At 43.3% G+C, this 17,648-nt stretch overlaps 1 protein-coding gene across 1 annotated transcript in view; it reads right to left on the reverse strand.

Moving 5' to 3' along the window:
* LCT (lactase) overlaps window positions 1–17,648 on the reverse strand; it is a 217,610-nt gene that overhangs the window by 157,166 nt on the left and 42,796 nt on the right. The window contains exons 2-3 of the mRNA XM_078682454.1: window positions 2,773–2,855; window positions 1,898–1,981 (exon numbers count right to left, since the gene is read on the reverse strand). Of these exons, the coding sequence (XP_078538580.1) occupies window positions 1,898–1,981; window positions 2,773–2,855 (167 nt within the window). The remainder of the gene's footprint in view (window positions 1–1,897; window positions 1,982–2,772; window positions 2,856–17,648) is intronic.

The raw sequence follows: 17,648 nt of genomic DNA on the forward strand, positions 1-17,648 counted from the left end.
AGCACCGGAGCGCCATGGCTCATGACGAGTTCACCTCATCATGAGCACAGGAGGGGTTATAACAATATGAGTGACACTTACATGTAAAGAGTCTTTTCCCTGCACATGTGTCCATTAAGTGATATCCCTGCCTGGTTCTGGCATGCCATGAATAGTGGTCACAGACAAAGAAATTCAGTGATGGTTGCCTGCTCTAAAAAGGGCAAGTTGACCATTACTATGACCTGGCTGCCCTGTGGCACAAGGGCAGCCAGGGTAGAGGTTCTCATCCAAGACAAAAAAAGGTGCTCCCATTCTGGCACCTTTAAAGTGATAAATTGTAAATAGAAAATGTAACCTGGAACGAAGCGCATGAAAGGGGCCATACTGTAAATCTTGTGTGAATACAAATAGGTCTATGCTTGAAAACAAATGACTTAATATTGTATCCGCTGCTGTACTGCAAGACGGTGCAATGTCAATTGAGTGAACGTACAAAGATGCCCCACCGATCTAACTGCTATACGTTAGATCAATTAAAACCTCTAAAGAGAACCAATAGGAAGTCAAGATTAGATGGCATTGGCATTTCCAGTCTAGACAGAATTGCTGCTCCCACCATTGGACCTTGACAATGTTCAGGAATAAAGGAGTCTAATCTGGTGGAAGCAAGCAGAAGCCACCAATCCCAAAAGATCACAAAGGTTATCACCCTTTCAAACAGGGGCAGGAGGAGTCACCATCTCCCTTAGTAAAAAAAACAACTCCTCAAACTGCCACCCGCTAAGATCAACACATCTCTCCTAATGGAATGTAGCCTCAGCAAATTACAGCTCATCCAATCCTGGAGGGGTATTTATTGAACATAATGATTTTCTTACCAAATATGTGGCCAACAATTAACTCATCGATCTGTTAATTTGTAGGGATTTTGCTCTTTAAACTTTTGTGCTTTTGCAGAGTAGGTTTCTTCACAACACATCCACTTGGTACTTTGTAGAGTTAGCAGATTAACACCAAGTTTTTGTCACCTGAGAAACTCCACTAAACATCTTACCTGCTTGAGCATCTCTTCTTTCCAAGTCACTGTTTGTTAAAATATGTAACTATATCTGTTTCTCCTATAAATTATATAAAGTATTTCTAATGGAATTCCCTGGTATAATGATGCTCTTTCCCATGTCTCTGCCTGACTGAGGTTTCTGAAGTAGAGCGGACTCCTAATATGAAATAAGGATGTATGTCATTACCACGCATGCTTTTACAACGCATGCCTTTACCACGCAACTTTCACAATGCAAGTCGTTACAACGACTTGCGTTGGGGGGGCTGGATAGTGAATAGTTTAATTTACTATTCCAACTCCAGTCCCCGTGGATAGTAGGGAAGGTTTTGGATAGTAAATTAAACTAATCCCTATCCTAGAGCGCCCCCCAGCGCAAGTCGTTGTAACGACTTGCGTTGTAAAAGTTGCATGGTAAAGGTACTGCGTTGTAAAAGTTGCATTATATACGCTGTTCCCCATGAAATAAGATTGAAAACTATTCTATTAGAATAGGACATGGTAACTTTAGAAGCCCACAGAGCAGAGTGTGAGTGATTTTTGGTGTCACTAAACGGGCATTTGATTGTAATATTTTTAAAGTGTAACAGGTATCATTCACAATGTTATGTATTATTAGGTTTGTGGAGAAATCCAATGAACTGTGTTGCCAACTGTAGAAATACCACCAGATCCTAATCCACTGCTCATAAACCTGACCCTCTAAACAAACATTATATTTCAAGCCTTCATGCAACCATTACATGGATTAATAGTAATCCCATTGCTGTGCTCAGATTATTCTATATACAATCGAATCAGAAATTATTGCAGAAAAAGAATGCAGAGATAAATTAATAAAACATGGTGAGTTACCTGCAATCTTTTCATATTTTCTTGAAAATAGGCTTTATTTTCACAATTATAGTGTGTATTGAGAGCGAGAAAATCCATATGTTCCTGCAAACAAAGAAATATAATGTCATCCTAGTAAAGCTTGAAGTGATAAAACATGTTATAGCTCTTAAGTTTCTTTAGTCCTTTTAGATGAGCCCACCACCCACGGCCTTCCACCAATGGTCCACACCTCAGCGGGTCTTGAGTTTTTAACTCAGATACTTCACTTGCAAACAAAATATTCAGGTGAAATAATGAGGAAAATGTAGAAGGACATGTGGGATTTGGTGCAGTAAGTTAGCTCCCAAAAAACAAATCAGGATTATTTCTGCAGCCTCACCCCCACTCCTCTAGAATTAACCGCTTCAGCGCAGCGCAGATTCCTGCGCTGTGCTGAACGTTCTAATGAGCCAACGGGCTCATGACAGAACGGTTCCGTCATGAGCACAGCTCAACCGACGCTCATGACGGAACCGTTCCTTCATGAGCATCGAAGGGGTTAACCATGCCATCTGTACCAGTCACTCTGGTGGAGAAGGACTACTGAGCTTCTTTCTCCACGTACATGATGAGGACCTTGGAGATGGCTGTAGAGGGGATAAAGGTGATGGGTGGGGGCAGACCAAAAAATCTAAATAATTGTTGAAGATCATTTTTTCAAATATTTTTGCCAGAGCTTTAAACTGAGTGTCTATTAACGTAAATACCGAGCCACTCCCTTGGAAAATTTACACCCCTCTACCTGGCTACAAGCTGCTTCTACCATGCCTTGTTTGTTTGCCCTTGAGCTGCCAATGGTTTATCTCGCCACATGTAATTTAACACAATTTAAAATAAGATCAAACAGTTGTTACCGTGATGAGCGTCTGCAGTTGTGTTTCTGAAGATTTACTGTCAAAGATATCTTCCATTCTCAATGCAACAGACAATTTTCCACCTGCAAAAGTGAACCACAACCAGCAGTTTAGTTGCTATCTATTAGAAATGTGATTATTACGCAATGCATGGTCAATATGTTCCCAGAAACTTATTTAAGAATGTTTATCAACTGGTTTCGATATAAACTCTTCCATTTTTGTCGCAATAGGTTCACTTTTACAATTTCCTTTTTGACTCTTTAAATCAAAAATGCACTTGAGGTACCTTTTAAATGATTAACAAAATTCCACGCTCTTCAATTATATATAAAAACACCATTGAATATTTAATTGTGCATTAGCCTGGTAGGTGTAACGGACAGAAATAGAAGGGTGTATTTCGAATTTGGTGGAATGTAGAAGCAGCTGTTAATCAGTGGTGGTTCCCTTCAGTCTAACTGCATTTGTCCTGCCTCATTTAGAATCAGGGGAATCACAATGTATTTATTTATTTTATTTATAAAGTTTTCTATAGGTTGAACTTGATCCTGAAGGATATCAGAGCTCTTTACAAAAGAATGGAAGGAAGGACATGAGTCCAATATCGACATCAAGTAAGAATACACAACAGGAATAATCACATAATTCCCAGACAATCGAATCAAGGAGAGTAATACAATAAATAGGAATATAGCGGGTTAGGAGGGGGGCATACAATGCAGTAAAGGAGAGCAGTATCAAATGATGGTACAATGGTTGTAGGATCAATGAATTCGAGCAGGAGAAACCTAGACTCAATTAAGGTAAGAATTGGTTCATTAGGAATCTTTTGGCTTCCAATTTGAAAGCAGTCGTTGAAGAGATTCTGCGTACATCCAGTGGAAGAGAGTTCCATATCATTGGGGCAGCTCCAGAGAAAGCTCAGTGACAAGTTCTCTTTTTGCTAAGGATGAGTGGTTTCAGGAGGAAAGTGTCTGCACTTCTTGAGGCTCTCCCACCAGAGGACAATTCAAGCTTTTGCGCTAGGTACCTGGGAGTTTTGAGATGCTGGGCTTTGTGAACCAGAACAACAATTTTTAACTGAATTTGAGCTTCGTTGGACAACCATTTGAGAGATTTTAGGACTGGGGCTATGTGCTCATTTCGTTTGGTACCTGTGACCAGTCTGTCCGCAACATTCAGTGATGTCCTTAGTGGAGCCAGGGTGTATTTGGAAGACCACAGAGCATAGCACTGCCATAGTATCTCCTCGGCAAGACCAGTGCTTAAACCACCTGCTTGAAATCCTTTTGGGGGAAGGAATGGTTTGATATTTCTTAGTGTCCTCTTCAAGTGATTAGCTGAGCTCCCTTACACACATTGCTGATATGGTTTTTCATATTCAGGTGCTTGTTCAGTGTGATACAGAGAGATTTGTGTGAGTCTGTGATGAGAGGGGTGCAGTTGAAAGCAGTGAGGTGAATCAACCAAAGGTCTAGCTTGGGGATGTGATTTGGAGAAGAGATGAGAAGAAATTCAGTTTTGGAGGCGTTGAGTACGAGATGGTTCTTGGCTCACCAATTTTGAGTAGACGTTGGGGTAGTGTTGAACGACATGATGTTATCCGGGAATGAGATTTTCAAAGAAAGTTGTGTATCATCCGCATACATATGGAAGAGAATGTTCATGGAATTTAGTGCATTAGCTAGTGGTTCTAAGAAATCGTTGAAGAGGATAGGAGATAGGACGCTCCCTTGAGGGACACCCATGAGTACGGGAGAGGGCTGGGAGAGGGAGTGGTTTGTCTTGACTCTTTGTGATCTGTGTTAAAGGAAGGACGAGAACCATTGTAACACCTGACCCGAAAAACCCATCCTGTTCTTCAGAATATATAGGAGGATGTCATGACTAACCGTGTCAAATGCGGAGGAAAGGTCAAGGAGAATTAGAAGGCAGGAATCATTTTGGTCAAGCATTTTTAAAATGTCATCCATAATGTGCGTGGGAGCCGATTCGGTACTGTGACCCTTCCAAAAGCTGGATTGATGCTGGTGAAGGAGTTGGAAATTCTCTATGTGGGCACAAAGTTGGGATTGAACGCATTTTTGTAATAGTTTGGCTAGGGTGGGGATGTTGGAGATAGGGCAGAAATTATTGAGGTCGGTTGTATCTGTGTTAGTTCTTTTTAGTATAGGTGACACCTGAGCTGTATTTTTGCAGTCTGGGATCGTGCCTTGTGATAGAGAAGCATTTACAATCCTTGTCCAGGTAGGGATGAGTACATTATTGATTTCTCTGAAGATGGCCTGGGGCAACGGGTCACTGCAGAGGTTAGATGGGTTGATGTTCTGAAGAATCTTGTTGATGTCTTTTTCATTGAATGGGATAAAGGTGACCCATGACACGTTCTTCTTAGTGTTCCGGCTAATAGGTTTGTGCTTTTCTAAGAGGTCAAGGGGTGGTGCGGACCCAGAGGATGGCAATAGAGTCTTCTTAGAGGTGAGTTCAATGGTGATGAGTCTTGATTTCTCAGTGAAGAAAGCAGCAGGTTTATCGCAAGAGGGTGGACTGCCTCTGGTGTCAGTGGTTTGGACCTACCACTGATTGCTGTTTGACCAATTCGAAAAAATTTCTTGGGGCGGTTTTCAGCTTGATCAAGTTGGTGTCTGAAGTAGTCTGCCTGAGCGCTCTTGATTTGTTTGTTGTATAGGCTCCTAACATCTCTAAGGCATTTTAATTGTTCCAGGGAGGGTTTGGATCTCCAGGAATATTTCCAAAGGTGGAGCCTCAGCAGGTATGAGTGTTAGAAATAACCTGCTTCCATCCGCCAAAAGTCTCCCAGCCACTCACCATTGGAAAGCTAGATGTTTACAAGATGTTTGTATAGTAGGGATTTGTAGGGGGAACAATTAGTCTCTTTCTGCCTTCCAACACTTGTTTCCTCCCTCTCCATTTGTCATGCCTCAGTAGGAACTTATCTTGGTCCTCACATATTTCATGTGCACTCCCTTTCAGCCACTTCATAGTGGACCTTTGTGGCTCCTCACCATCAAAACAGTGTTCCTTGTCTCTATCCCCTTGGCGTGACAAGTAAGTGAGTTTCAGCCTCCCTGTGTTAACCTTCCATACACCACCTTCTTCCCAGAAAAACTGGTTCTAAGGATGCAAGCATCCTTCTTATCAAATATTTTGACGTCATTACATGTTGGTCAAATTCTCACCTGGCCGGCATTCTATGCTCCGCATCATCCCTCTAAGGAGGAGGAGAGACTCCATCACTTGGACCCAAAAAGAGTGTTTAGCTTTTACGTCGATTGTATCAAAGCACAACAGGAGGACGATCAGCTGTCTGTGGGATTCAGTTGGGTGGAAAAAGGCATGGAAATGCAGAAGAGGACCATCTTCCGTTGGCTCGTACTCTGTATCAAAAGCCTGGCAAAAAGCAGACATCAGAGGGCCTGCAATCCCATTTTACCAGGGCCAAAACTGCTACCACCACATGGGCACATGGAGTTCCTGTAATGGGCATCTACCGGGTGGCTATGTGAGCGTCAGTCCTTATGTTCATGAAGCACTACTGTCTGTACAGCCAGGTTGCTGAGAAGGGCATTTTGCCTACTCGGTCCTACACAACTTCTTGGTTTGAGCCAATTCACAGACCCACCTCTTAATCGCTTTGCAAAGGTTAACTAACTAGTCACCTTTCAAATAATTATTGGTGTATATCGAGGTGTTGAAATAGTATTAATGAGCTAAAACCTCAGGCAATATTAATGTATATTAACATGACAACATAGCAAAATAATCTGGCAATAGAATGTACCACATATTTACCTTTTTAGGAATGGCACTAGCTAAGACCTTTTCAGTTTACTAAATTAATTGGGGCAGATTTACAAGCTCCTGGCGACACTTTTATGCCGCCGTTGTATCACTTTTGTGACGCAGCGGCGGCGTAAACAATGCGCCACTATGCAATAGATTTACAACTTGAATCATCTAGTGAGATGCGTCACGTTGTAAAGGTGTGGCAGGGTATACTCAGACATGAGTCCCTTGCTCACTGCTCCATCAGGATTCAAGCAAGCCGGGACGACGAGGCTGAAATGCCAGAAACCGGTCCCCGGTAGCTTGTCTCCTTTCTGGTGAAGAATTGGCTTGGTAGTTTGGTCTGCCCTGTTCCCATGATGCACTGGGCCAGGGACAGACTAATTTGCATATAGCCAGGTTCTGAGCTGGGATGGGGCAGTGAGCTAAATAACGGTGATGGATCAAGCCCTGATCTTTGGACTGGGTAAGAGTGGTCTGCTTAATTCAGACACTCTGTTCATCACCACCCCCTTTTCTGAATCGTTTTTGGTCACTATAGGTGTGGCAGGGTATACTCAGACATGAGTCCCTTGCTCACTGCTCCATCAGGATTCAAGCAAGCCGGGCCGACGAGGCTGAAATGCCAGAAACCGGTCCCCGGTAGCTTGTCTCCTTTCTGGTGAAGAATTGGCTTGGTAGTTTGGTCTGCCCTGTTCCCATGATGCACTGGGCCAGGGACAGACTAATTTGCATATAGCCAGGTTCTGAGCTGGGATGGGGCAGTGAGCTAAATAACGGTGATGGATCAAGCCCTGATCTTTGGACTGGGTAAGAGTGGTCTGCTTAATTCAGACACTCTGTTCATCACCACCCCCTTTTCTGAATCGTTTTTGGCCACTATAGGTGTGGCAGGGTATACTCAGACATGAGCCCCTTGCTCACTGCTCCATCAGGATTCAAGCAAGCCGGGCCGACGAGGCTGAAATGCCAGAAACCGGTCCCCGGTAGCTTGTCTCCTTTCTGGTGAAGAATTGGCTTGGTAGTTTGGTCTGCCCTGTTCCCATGATGCACTGGGCCAGGGACAGACTAATTTGCATATAGCCAGGTTCTGAGCTGGGATGGGGCAGTGAGCTAAATAACGGTGATGGATCAAGCCCTGATCTTTGGACTGGGTAAGAGTGGTCTGCTTAATTCAGACACTCTGTTCATCACCACCCCCTTTTCTGAATCGTTTTTGGCCACTATAGGTGTGGCAGGGTATACTCAGACATGAGTCCCTTGCTCACTGCTCCATCAGGATTCAAGCAAGCCGGGCCGACGAGGCTGAAATGCCAGAAACCGGTCCCCGGTAGCTTGTCTACTTTCTGGTGAAGAATTGGCTTGGTAGTTTGGTCTGCCCTGTTCCCATGATGCACTGGGCCAGGGACAGACTAATTTGCATATAGCCAGGTTCTGAGCTGGGATGGGGCAGTGAGCTAAATAACGGTGATGGATCAAGCCCTGATCTTTGGACTGGGTAAGAGTGGTCTTCTTAATTCAGACACTCTGTTCATCACCACCCCCTTTTCTGAATCGTTTTTGGCCACTATAGGTGTTGGCAGGGTATACTCAGACATGAGTCCCTTGCTCACTGCTCCATCAGGATTCAAGCAAGCTGGGCCAGGTGTGGCAGGGTATACTCAGACATGAGTCCCTTGCTCACTGCTCCATCAGGATTCAAGCAAGCTGGGCCGACGAGGCTGAAATGCCAGAAACCGGTCCCCGGTAGCTTGTCTCCTTTCTGGTGAAGAATTGGCTTGGTAGTTTGGTCTGCCCTGTTCCCATGATGCACTGGGCCAGGGACAGACTAATTTGCATATAGCCAGGTTCTGAGCTGGGATGGGGCAGTGAGCTAAATAACGGTGATGGATCAAGCCCTGATCTTTGGACTGGGTAAGAGTGGTCTGCTTAATTCAGACACTCTGTTCATCACCACCCCCTTTTCTGAATCGTTTTTGGCCACTATAGGTGTGGCAGGGTATACTCAGACATGAGTCCCTTGCTCACTGCTCCATCAGGATTCAAGCAAGCCGGGCCGACGAGGCTGAAATGCCAGAAACCGGTCCCCGGTAGCTTGTCTCCTTTCTGGTGAAGAATCGGCTTGGTAGTTTGGTCTGCCCTGTTCCCATGATGCACTGGGCCAGGGACAGACTAATTTGCATATAGCCAGGTTCTGAGCTGGGATGGGGCAGTGAGCTAAATAACGGTGATGGATCAAGCCCTGATCTTTGGACTGGGTAAGAGTGGTCTGTTTAATTCAGACACTCTGTTCATCACCACCCCCTTTTCTGAAACGTTGTAAAGCCCAGCGCTACATTATTCCTGCATCAGGTAATATTTTATTTGGCCAGTGAAAACCATAAACAGACTACATATTAAATAACAAGATAAAAACTGAAAGTGGTTTGAGCCAGTAGTTAAACATCTATGACACCGTTACAGTTAGAAAGTGTATAAGATGCATAGTGGCACAAAAGCCAAGTGTCGGTTCAGCATCCTAAAGGGTCAAAAGTGACAGTGCGTCATTTCAAACAGTAAAATGTAAAAAAATGTAAATCCAGTACTTGTATAGCGCACAAATCACCCCCGAAGGGGTCTCTCTACGCTGGGGGCCGTTGGGAAGATTAAGCGAGCTTTTGCCCAGAGTCGCATGGTGCTGGGCAGCCCCTGCCACCAGAGCCAGGGATCGATCCGTGATCCCCAGCGTCCAGCGTCAGTCGCCCTGGCCGTGGCGCTACACCTCTCTCCTTGTCCACCTGTCCTAAGCAAAACATTTCAATTTTCGTAAAACATCTAAGATCAATACATAAAATAATCTGAACGCCTAGTCAATTCAGAGGATTTGATAGCTGGACAGTTGCTGAATACATTGGGCCTCATTTACAAAGAATCACTTTTTTGCATTGTGCCCGCTCATAACAGAACAAAAAGCAATCCTTGCTGCATTCTGCAAGAGAAAAAACAATGAGTAATAAATTTATTTCTCGTTGTTGCGCCACCCCTACACCTCCCCTGGAAGTCATATGATTCTAACGCATTTCCAGCTTTAAAAAAACATGGTAAATCTGGGAATGTGTCAAGTTACATGGATGTTGCACAGAATAATGTGCGAAAGGGGCCCATATTTACAAGGTCATGAAATGTCATGCAGGGTGACTTTGGGCCCGATTCACAGAACTAACTTAAGACAAAATCCTAAACGTACTACCATTTTGGTATTCACAGAAGGCACTTACTCATTTCATGATTCACAGAAGTTAGGAGTCCTAACTTTAGGACTCCTAAATGCCTTCTGTGAATACCGAAAGTCTTAAAGTTAGGATTGTTCTCAGTTTAGGAGTAGTAAAGTTAGAACTCCTAACTTTAGAACTCCTAAATGCCTTCTGTGAATACCGAAAGTCTTAAAGTTAGGATTGTTCTCAGTTTAGGACTAGTATAGTTAGAACTCCTAACTTTAGGACTCTTAAATGCCTTCTGTGAATACAAAAAGTCTTAAAGTTAGGATTTTTCTCAGTTTAGGAGTAGTAAAGTTAGGAGTCCTAACTTTAGGACTCCTACACTGAGAAAAATCCTAACTTTAAGACTTTCAGTATTCACAGAAGGCATTTAGGTGTCCTAAAGTTAGGACTCCTAACTTTAGAACTCCTAAACTGAGAAAAATCCTACCTTGGAGCGCCACAATTTATCACAGTTTTAGTTTGTAAAAGTAATAAATATATATAATCAGAAGGCCACAGTTTTTATTAGTCGCCAGTCATTTGTGCTGCACAATGCCAGGGGTGCCTAAAACCAAGATTAATTATTCAATCAATAAAACCTTTATTCTGACGAAAAGTGCATAATAAAAACAATCAGAGACATCATGGTTTACTAAAACCATTAAAAACATGAGCTGAGTTTTAAATAAAAACAAATTATAAAACCTATCAATCAAGAGTAGTAGTTCATAATGTGTATCCTTTTCTTAAAATTAACGCCTGAGTAATAACATTTAAAATGGCAAAACATATCATTGGGGTCTAAAGATTCTGTAAGAAATTTAGGGGCATATATACAAATGAATAGAGGAGTGCGGCATTAAGGTAAAATTGCTAATGCCACACTCTGTCATTCTGAAAACACAGGGATGCGTCGTATCTATAATGATTCGGAGCACCCCTGCGTTTTTGCTGGTGCTAAATTTAGCTGCATAGCACCAACGCAGGCACCCTTGCACAATAGTGCAAGGTTGCGTGTGTTGAGGGAATGCCTGTTATCTGCAGGAACGTGTCCCTTCTTGCACCTAAACAATCAATAATGATGATTTGTAACTCCTATGTGTGCTGCTTTGTGCAGCACACATAGAAGTCGAACATCATGATTTTTTAAATATTTATGTGCACATAAACAATCATTCATGATGATTTGCTGTTTCTATGTGTGCTGCACAATGCAACACACATAGGAATAGCAAAAACTAGGAGAAATTAATAACTTCTCCTCGTTTTGCCATGGTAAGACCAGGTTATTTTTGGTCTTAATTTTGTCGCTGTCCCATATTTACGCCACTCTTGTAATTAGGGAGCAGCGTTAAAATCAATTGGTTTTGCGGCGGAACGACCACCACAACACCCATTGCCCTCCCCTTTCACGCTAAGTGTAGTGTGAAAAGGGGTCTTATTTACAAGGCGGCGTTAAATAAGGCGAAGGGTTTATTTCCACAAGAACATTACAAAAAGTGACGTTCCTGTGGCGATAAGCCCTTGTAAATATGCCCCTTAGTATTTATTCCACATTATGCCTCTTTTTGTAGCATCACCGTGCACTTACTAAACGTACTTTCCATTTAACTCAGTTCTGCCGGTTTGTTGATTTCGTTTGTTGAGTATTATGGAGCCCAGGACCCCAATGGTCACTAATGGACTCCGTAGTCTAGTGACGTAAGTGATTGGCAGGGCCGGACTGGGAACAGCAACCAGCTCTGGCGATTGCTGCCCTACCAGCGTAGGGGGTGGGTGGGGTCTAGCGATAAACACTGCTCCCGATTTTGTTACAGGTGGCAGAAAGAGCAGCATTGCTGGAAAACCTGTCCCGTGTGAGAAAACCAGCCTGCATAGGCACAAAACCGGCCCCCCACCACTCCGGCCCACCAGGGAAATGCCCAGTGCCCTCTACGGCCAGTCCGGCCCTGGTGATTGGGTGTGCCTAATAAAATTCATGACGTATTACGCGTCAATGCACGGTTACACTCTAGAGAATGAAGAGTGTTATACCGAGCTCCATGTGTGGCGTAATTCATTTACATGCTAACGGGCTTGAGAGGACACTACAGTTTTCATTCCTGCTTTCTGCCTATGTCACTGTTTTCCTAGCTCTCTCTTCCTCATTTTCTCTCCCTTTAATGATTTTCTCTCTTTTGTTCCGGGTCGAAGTCTGAAAAATAACAAATAAATCCCAGGCTGTCCACAAAAATAGGTGCTGGTGGCGACTTCCCACCACCCCCAGCACAAACAGCGCACTGCCAGAACTTCACAGGAAAGAAAGACAGGTTACTTGCGGGTATTGAGCCGAGGTCCCGAGCAGGTGGGATGATGTTAATGCATTTTTCCTATCTTATCTGTGCCTATAATTCTGCTGTATTATCTACGGTCCGAGCAATAACATGGCACAATCTTCTCACCCCAGCAATGCAAAGTTTAAAGTACACTGCTTTCAAAACGGGATCTGTAGTTTGTACACACACTACAGACTGTGTGCAGCGATCGAAACATTTGTCCTTGAGTGGCTTTTGACATTTAGAAAAACACTTTAAAGAATAAATATGTAGCCTTTCTGGTCCATCTACTGCCAATATCAATCATCTCATCCACCCATCTCCCATATTGTGCCGCCTTTCATTGTTTAACCCCTTCGATGCTGATGACGGCCCCCAGCCGTCATGCATTACGGGGCTCGTGTGCTGATGATGGCTGGGGGCCGTCATAAACCCGCCCACTCGCGATTCTGCCACACAGGCGCAGAATCGTGGCCGCGCCCAAGGGGTTAAGTATTAAGTTTGCTTCAGCCTATGGGAACCAGAGCCCAAGGAACAAGAAAGGCACACACGAAGCACAAAGAGTCACAATGAACAATAATGCCACATACATCACTTGAAAGGTGAGTGAGACCAAGAACGGTACAGCGTGTGAAATGCAAAGGGCACGCAGGATGCGTCCAAGCTCAAAGCACCAACAAACACAGGAAAGATGAAATAGGTCAAGAATGACACACACACGGATATATTTAAAAAATAAAATAAAAGGAATGACACACAAGGTGTGCGAGAGATCACGGAAGAAGAATGGCGTACATAACAGAAGAGTAAAGATATCCAAGATGGCGAACACTACACTTTAAAGGTGGTTTATTTACCCCGTTGGGAGTGCCACTTTTTGTGATGGTCATCTCCACAAAATAAAAATACATATCTATGAGGCCACGAAAAGCGACCCTGCGTGGCTTTGCATGGCCACATAGATGTGAAGTAAGTCAAAGCAGTGCAAAGCGCTGCGTTGCCTTACTCTGTGCTCAGGAGGCATTCCATGGGCGTTGGAGTGAATTTTACCATGCAACACCCATGGATTTTGACTATGCCCCAGATTTACAAGATCATGTAAACCTGGAAATCCTTACACCTTCAACGGTGAGGTGTAACAACGAGGAATATATTTCTGCTCGTTTTTTTCTACTCTTTCAATGTGTGCAGCACACATATAAAGAGGAAACGCCTCTTAGGATTATTTCAGTGCTTCCTGCACAAAAACAATCTTGCCGACAACACAGTGTGCCTGTGTTGGTGCTAGGCTGCCTAAACAACATCAGTGCAGGGGGAAAGAACAGGAATGCACAGTATTGCATAAATACATTGCATTCATGCAGTATCACTTTGGTGTAGGCCTGCTGCGCTGCCAGATGCCAAATCCACATAAATAATGGCCTAAAGGTATGGAGAACAACGCAGGTTCAAATTTAATAAATTCACACTCAGTGCAGCAGCCAAAAATGCTCTTCTGTTTTTCATGGTAAGCAGAGAGCAGGAAAATGCCAAATTTACAGAGATATGACACTCTCCTCCCCTCTCCCTAGCGCCAGTGCAGAATTTTGCTGTTGAGCGCCCCACACACACACCTTTGCGCCACAGTGCAAGGGTGTGTGCATGAGTCTAGCATTGTTTTGTACTGGAAGATTCCTTTCCATTACAAAGCACTATGCCGAAATAACTTTGAAAACCTTTCCTACTTTGCATGTGTCCTGCACAGTGCAGCACACTTGCAAAGTCAGAAAAGAAAAAAGAAATGAAAACATTTCTCCATTTATTGCCTTCTTCTAGTGGCATTAATTTCTGATGCAAAACCCTGTCTCAAATGTTTGGTAGGTAGGGTTTTGCATCAAAAAGCATGGGTGGTTGCATTGGAAAGCCCATGTACCACCCATGTAACAACCCCTTGATGCTAAGTAACACAAAGCAGCACTTTGCGTTGCTTTTCATTACTTTTAGACAACTTTCCAGCACAAAAGAGGTTTTCTGCTGCAAAGTAAATAGCAATAAAACTAATTGTGCTGGTTTGCATTACTTTTATGATAAAAACACAGCGCAAAATGTTTGTAAATCTGGCCCAAAGGTCAGAAAGGGAGTCGCAATTGACAAAGTAGCAGATTTACACATTTGGGTCAACCAAGTATTTAAAAAACACTGACATGCAGTGCAAGGGAAAAACAACTTGAAAACGTGGCAGAGCCTTGCCACCCGTTAATTTAGGGTATATTTTCAAATGTCTGCTTGACCACTTGGAGCGTTGCAGGGGTCAAATGAATGATATTTGTAGATGTGGTCTGATTCTCAATTTAGAAACTTTAAAACCAGCATACCTGGGGTTGCATCCCAAATTAGTCATATGACTAAATTGCATGGTTTTGTGCAACTCACTGTAACTCCCATTGTCTCTGTCCCCATTGCTCATACAATTGGGAGTACTTGAAGAAGGTTGTTCAGATAATAGTGTGGTATACAAGAAAAAATAACATGCATTTTCTTATCCATGTGCAGTTGATAGCCATTTCTAGTAGGCTGAGGAACTTTTTTCATGGGTAACTGGTGTGCTACTTATTCATGTAAATATAACTTGCTGTCAGATAAGGATTGCAAGACCCCTTTATTTTTCTCCTTTACCAACATATTCAACTCCTTAGTAGCCAGCTACCATTACATTTTTAATTTGCTATTCAACACTAACGAGCCTAGTCACAAAGGCAAATGTACATGTGAGTAAATCTACACAGGTAAGTTTACTTTTACGCTCTTTAGAAATGTTACTGCTTTTGGTGAGTCAACATTTCCTAGTGCAGCGGTGGTCTGTGCAGGAATGCGCGGTGGAGTGGGGAGGGGATAGGCTGGTGCGGGGCAGGAGTGGTGGGAAGTCGACAGATGACGGATTATGGATAGATAAATAATTAAATCCTATTCCGTCGTCTGTCAACATCCCCCGCCCTGCCCCGATCCACAGCGATGAGCGGCACGGAGAGCTGCTGTCCTAGTGTAAAGTTACTCAAAATTGTAGAGTTACATGTACCCAACCCTAAAACAGGGATGGGGCCAAAAGTACAAATGTAAAGTTATTACTGCCAAGAAGGAGCAGGAGTTAGACTATATATTCACTTAACGAACCAAAGGTTACAGGGTTGTTATAGTTAGCAAATAGAATTTAAAAAACCTTAGAAATTCACAAAAAAAAGCCAAAGGTAACAGGGACGTTATAGTTCAGCTCAGATTTCACTTGTACAAAACCAGTGAAATTCGGCAGTTATGGTTACCTGAGTTAACTACAATCTACGCCCCCGTAATGCACTGCTTATGATCTCACATATTACATCACTCATGACATGGTCAGTGACGTCACTGATGACGTTTGTTTTTTTAAGTGAATTTCTATGGTTTTTCAAATTCTATTTCTAACTATAATGACCTTGTAACCTTTGGTATTTTAAATAAATATAAATATATATATTGAAGAAAACTGCAGCGCTTAGCTGATCCTAATCCCACGATACCGGTGCCAGCAGCCACAACTGCTTAAGTTCATTATAAAGAGTCTTTCCAGGTCAGGTAATCCCAATGGAGAAGAAACAGCGGCACACCAGAGGACAGCCCAAAATATTTTTTGTGCCCACGAACAGCGCGTTTCGGCGAAGCGCGTTGCTCGTGGGCACTGACCATGTCATGTCATGTAATGAATTTCTCTGGTTTTGTACGAGGGAAATGTCCAACTAACTATAATGTCCCAGAAACCTGTGTTTTTTCAGCGAATTTCTAAGGTTTTTTTAAATGCTAATTTCTAACTATAACATCCCTGAAACCTATGTTTTTTTCAGTGGATTTTAAAGGTTTTTAAATGCTAATTTCTAACTATAATGTCCCTCAAACCTATGGTTCTTTCAGTGAATTTCAAAGGTTTTTTAAATGCTAATTTCTAACTGTGCCTACAGAGTTAGGTCATGTGCAGAAAGAGGAAGAAAAGCACAGAAAGAAACAAGAGAAATGCAAAAAGAGTCAACAGAAGTCCAGAAAGACAAAGAAAAGTGCAGAAAGAAGCAAGAGATATACAAAAAGAACCAACAGAGGTGCAGAAAGATGCCTTGTTTCAAAATCATCCTGTGCCCCCAACTTTTTGCTGACTGGTACTGTTGGTAACTGACTCTGAATAACCACGCCCGGAGCCAGTGCTATGCTGAAAGACAATTAGAATACAGTGAAAACACCTACTTACACCAGGGTACACTGTGGGTTAGAGTACACCTGTGATAGGCATGACCTCCCCTATAAGGCCCTAGTAGATAATATGGCAGGGGGATTAAAACTACCTCTAAGTCAGAGGTACAGAAAGGGGCAAGAGAAGTGCAGAAAGAAGCAACAGAGGTGTTGAAACAGGCAAGAGTGCTGCAGAAAGAAGCAAGTGAAGTACAGAAAGAGGCAAGAGGGGTGCACAAAGAGGCAACAGAGGTGCAGGAAAAGGCAGGAGGGGTGCAGAAAGAAGGAAGAGAAGTGCATAAAGAGGCAAGAGAATTGCTGAAAGAAGCAACAGAGGTGTAGAAAGAAGCAAGAGAAGTACAGGAATAGGCAAGTGGGGTGCAGAAAAAAGCAAAGGCAGTGCAGAAAGAACTAAACAGAAATGCAAAAAGAGGAAAAGGAGGGTCCAGAAAATGGTAGGAGAGGTGCACAAAGAGGTAAGAGAGGTACAGAAAGAGGCAGGATCAGTGCAGAAAGAGGGAAGAGAATTGCAGAAAGAAGCAACAGAGGTACTGAAAGAGGCACGAAGAGTGCAGAAAGAGGGAAAGAAGTGCAGAAAGAACCAACAGAGGTACAGAAAGAGGCAAGAGAGGTGCAGAAAGAGGCAGGAAAGGTGCAGAAAGAGGGAACAGGGGTGCAGAAAGAGGCAAGAGAGGTACAGAAAGTGAAAAGAGGGTTGCGGAAAGAGGCAAGAGGGGTGCAGAAAGAAGCAAATGAGGTGTGGAAAGATGCAACAGATGTGCAGAAAGACTCAAAAGAGGTGCAGAAACAAGCAAGAGAACTGCAGAAAGAGGCAAGAGAATTGCTGAAAGAAGCAGCATTGTGTTGAAAGAAGCAAGGGAAGTGCAGAAAGAGGCAAGAGAGAGGCAGAAAGAAGCAAGATCAGTGCAGAAAGAACCAACAGAGGTACAAAAAGAGGAAGTCGGGTGCAGAAAGAGGCAAGAGAAGCGCAGAAAGAGACAAGAGAGGTGCAGAAAGAGTCAAGAGAGGTATAGAAAGAGGAAAGAGAAGAGCAGAAAGAGGCAAGGGAATTGCAGAAACAGGCAAGACAAATGCACAAAGAAGCAAGATAGGAGTGGAAAGAGGCAAGAGAGGTGTAGAAAGAAGCAAGAGAAGTGCAGAAAGATGCAAGTGAGGTGCAGAAAGAGGCAAGAGAGGTGCAGAAAAAAGCAACAGAGGTGCTGAAAGAGGCTAGTGAAGTGCAGAAAGGGGCAAGGAAGTGCAGAAAGAGGCAAGTGAAGTG

This window comes from Lissotriton helveticus, chromosome 3_1 (genome assembly GCF_964261635.1).
Source record: "Lissotriton helveticus chromosome 3_1, aLisHel1.1, whole genome shotgun sequence".
NCBI classification, from domain to species: Eukaryota; Metazoa; Chordata; class Amphibia; order Caudata; family Salamandridae; genus Lissotriton; species Lissotriton helveticus.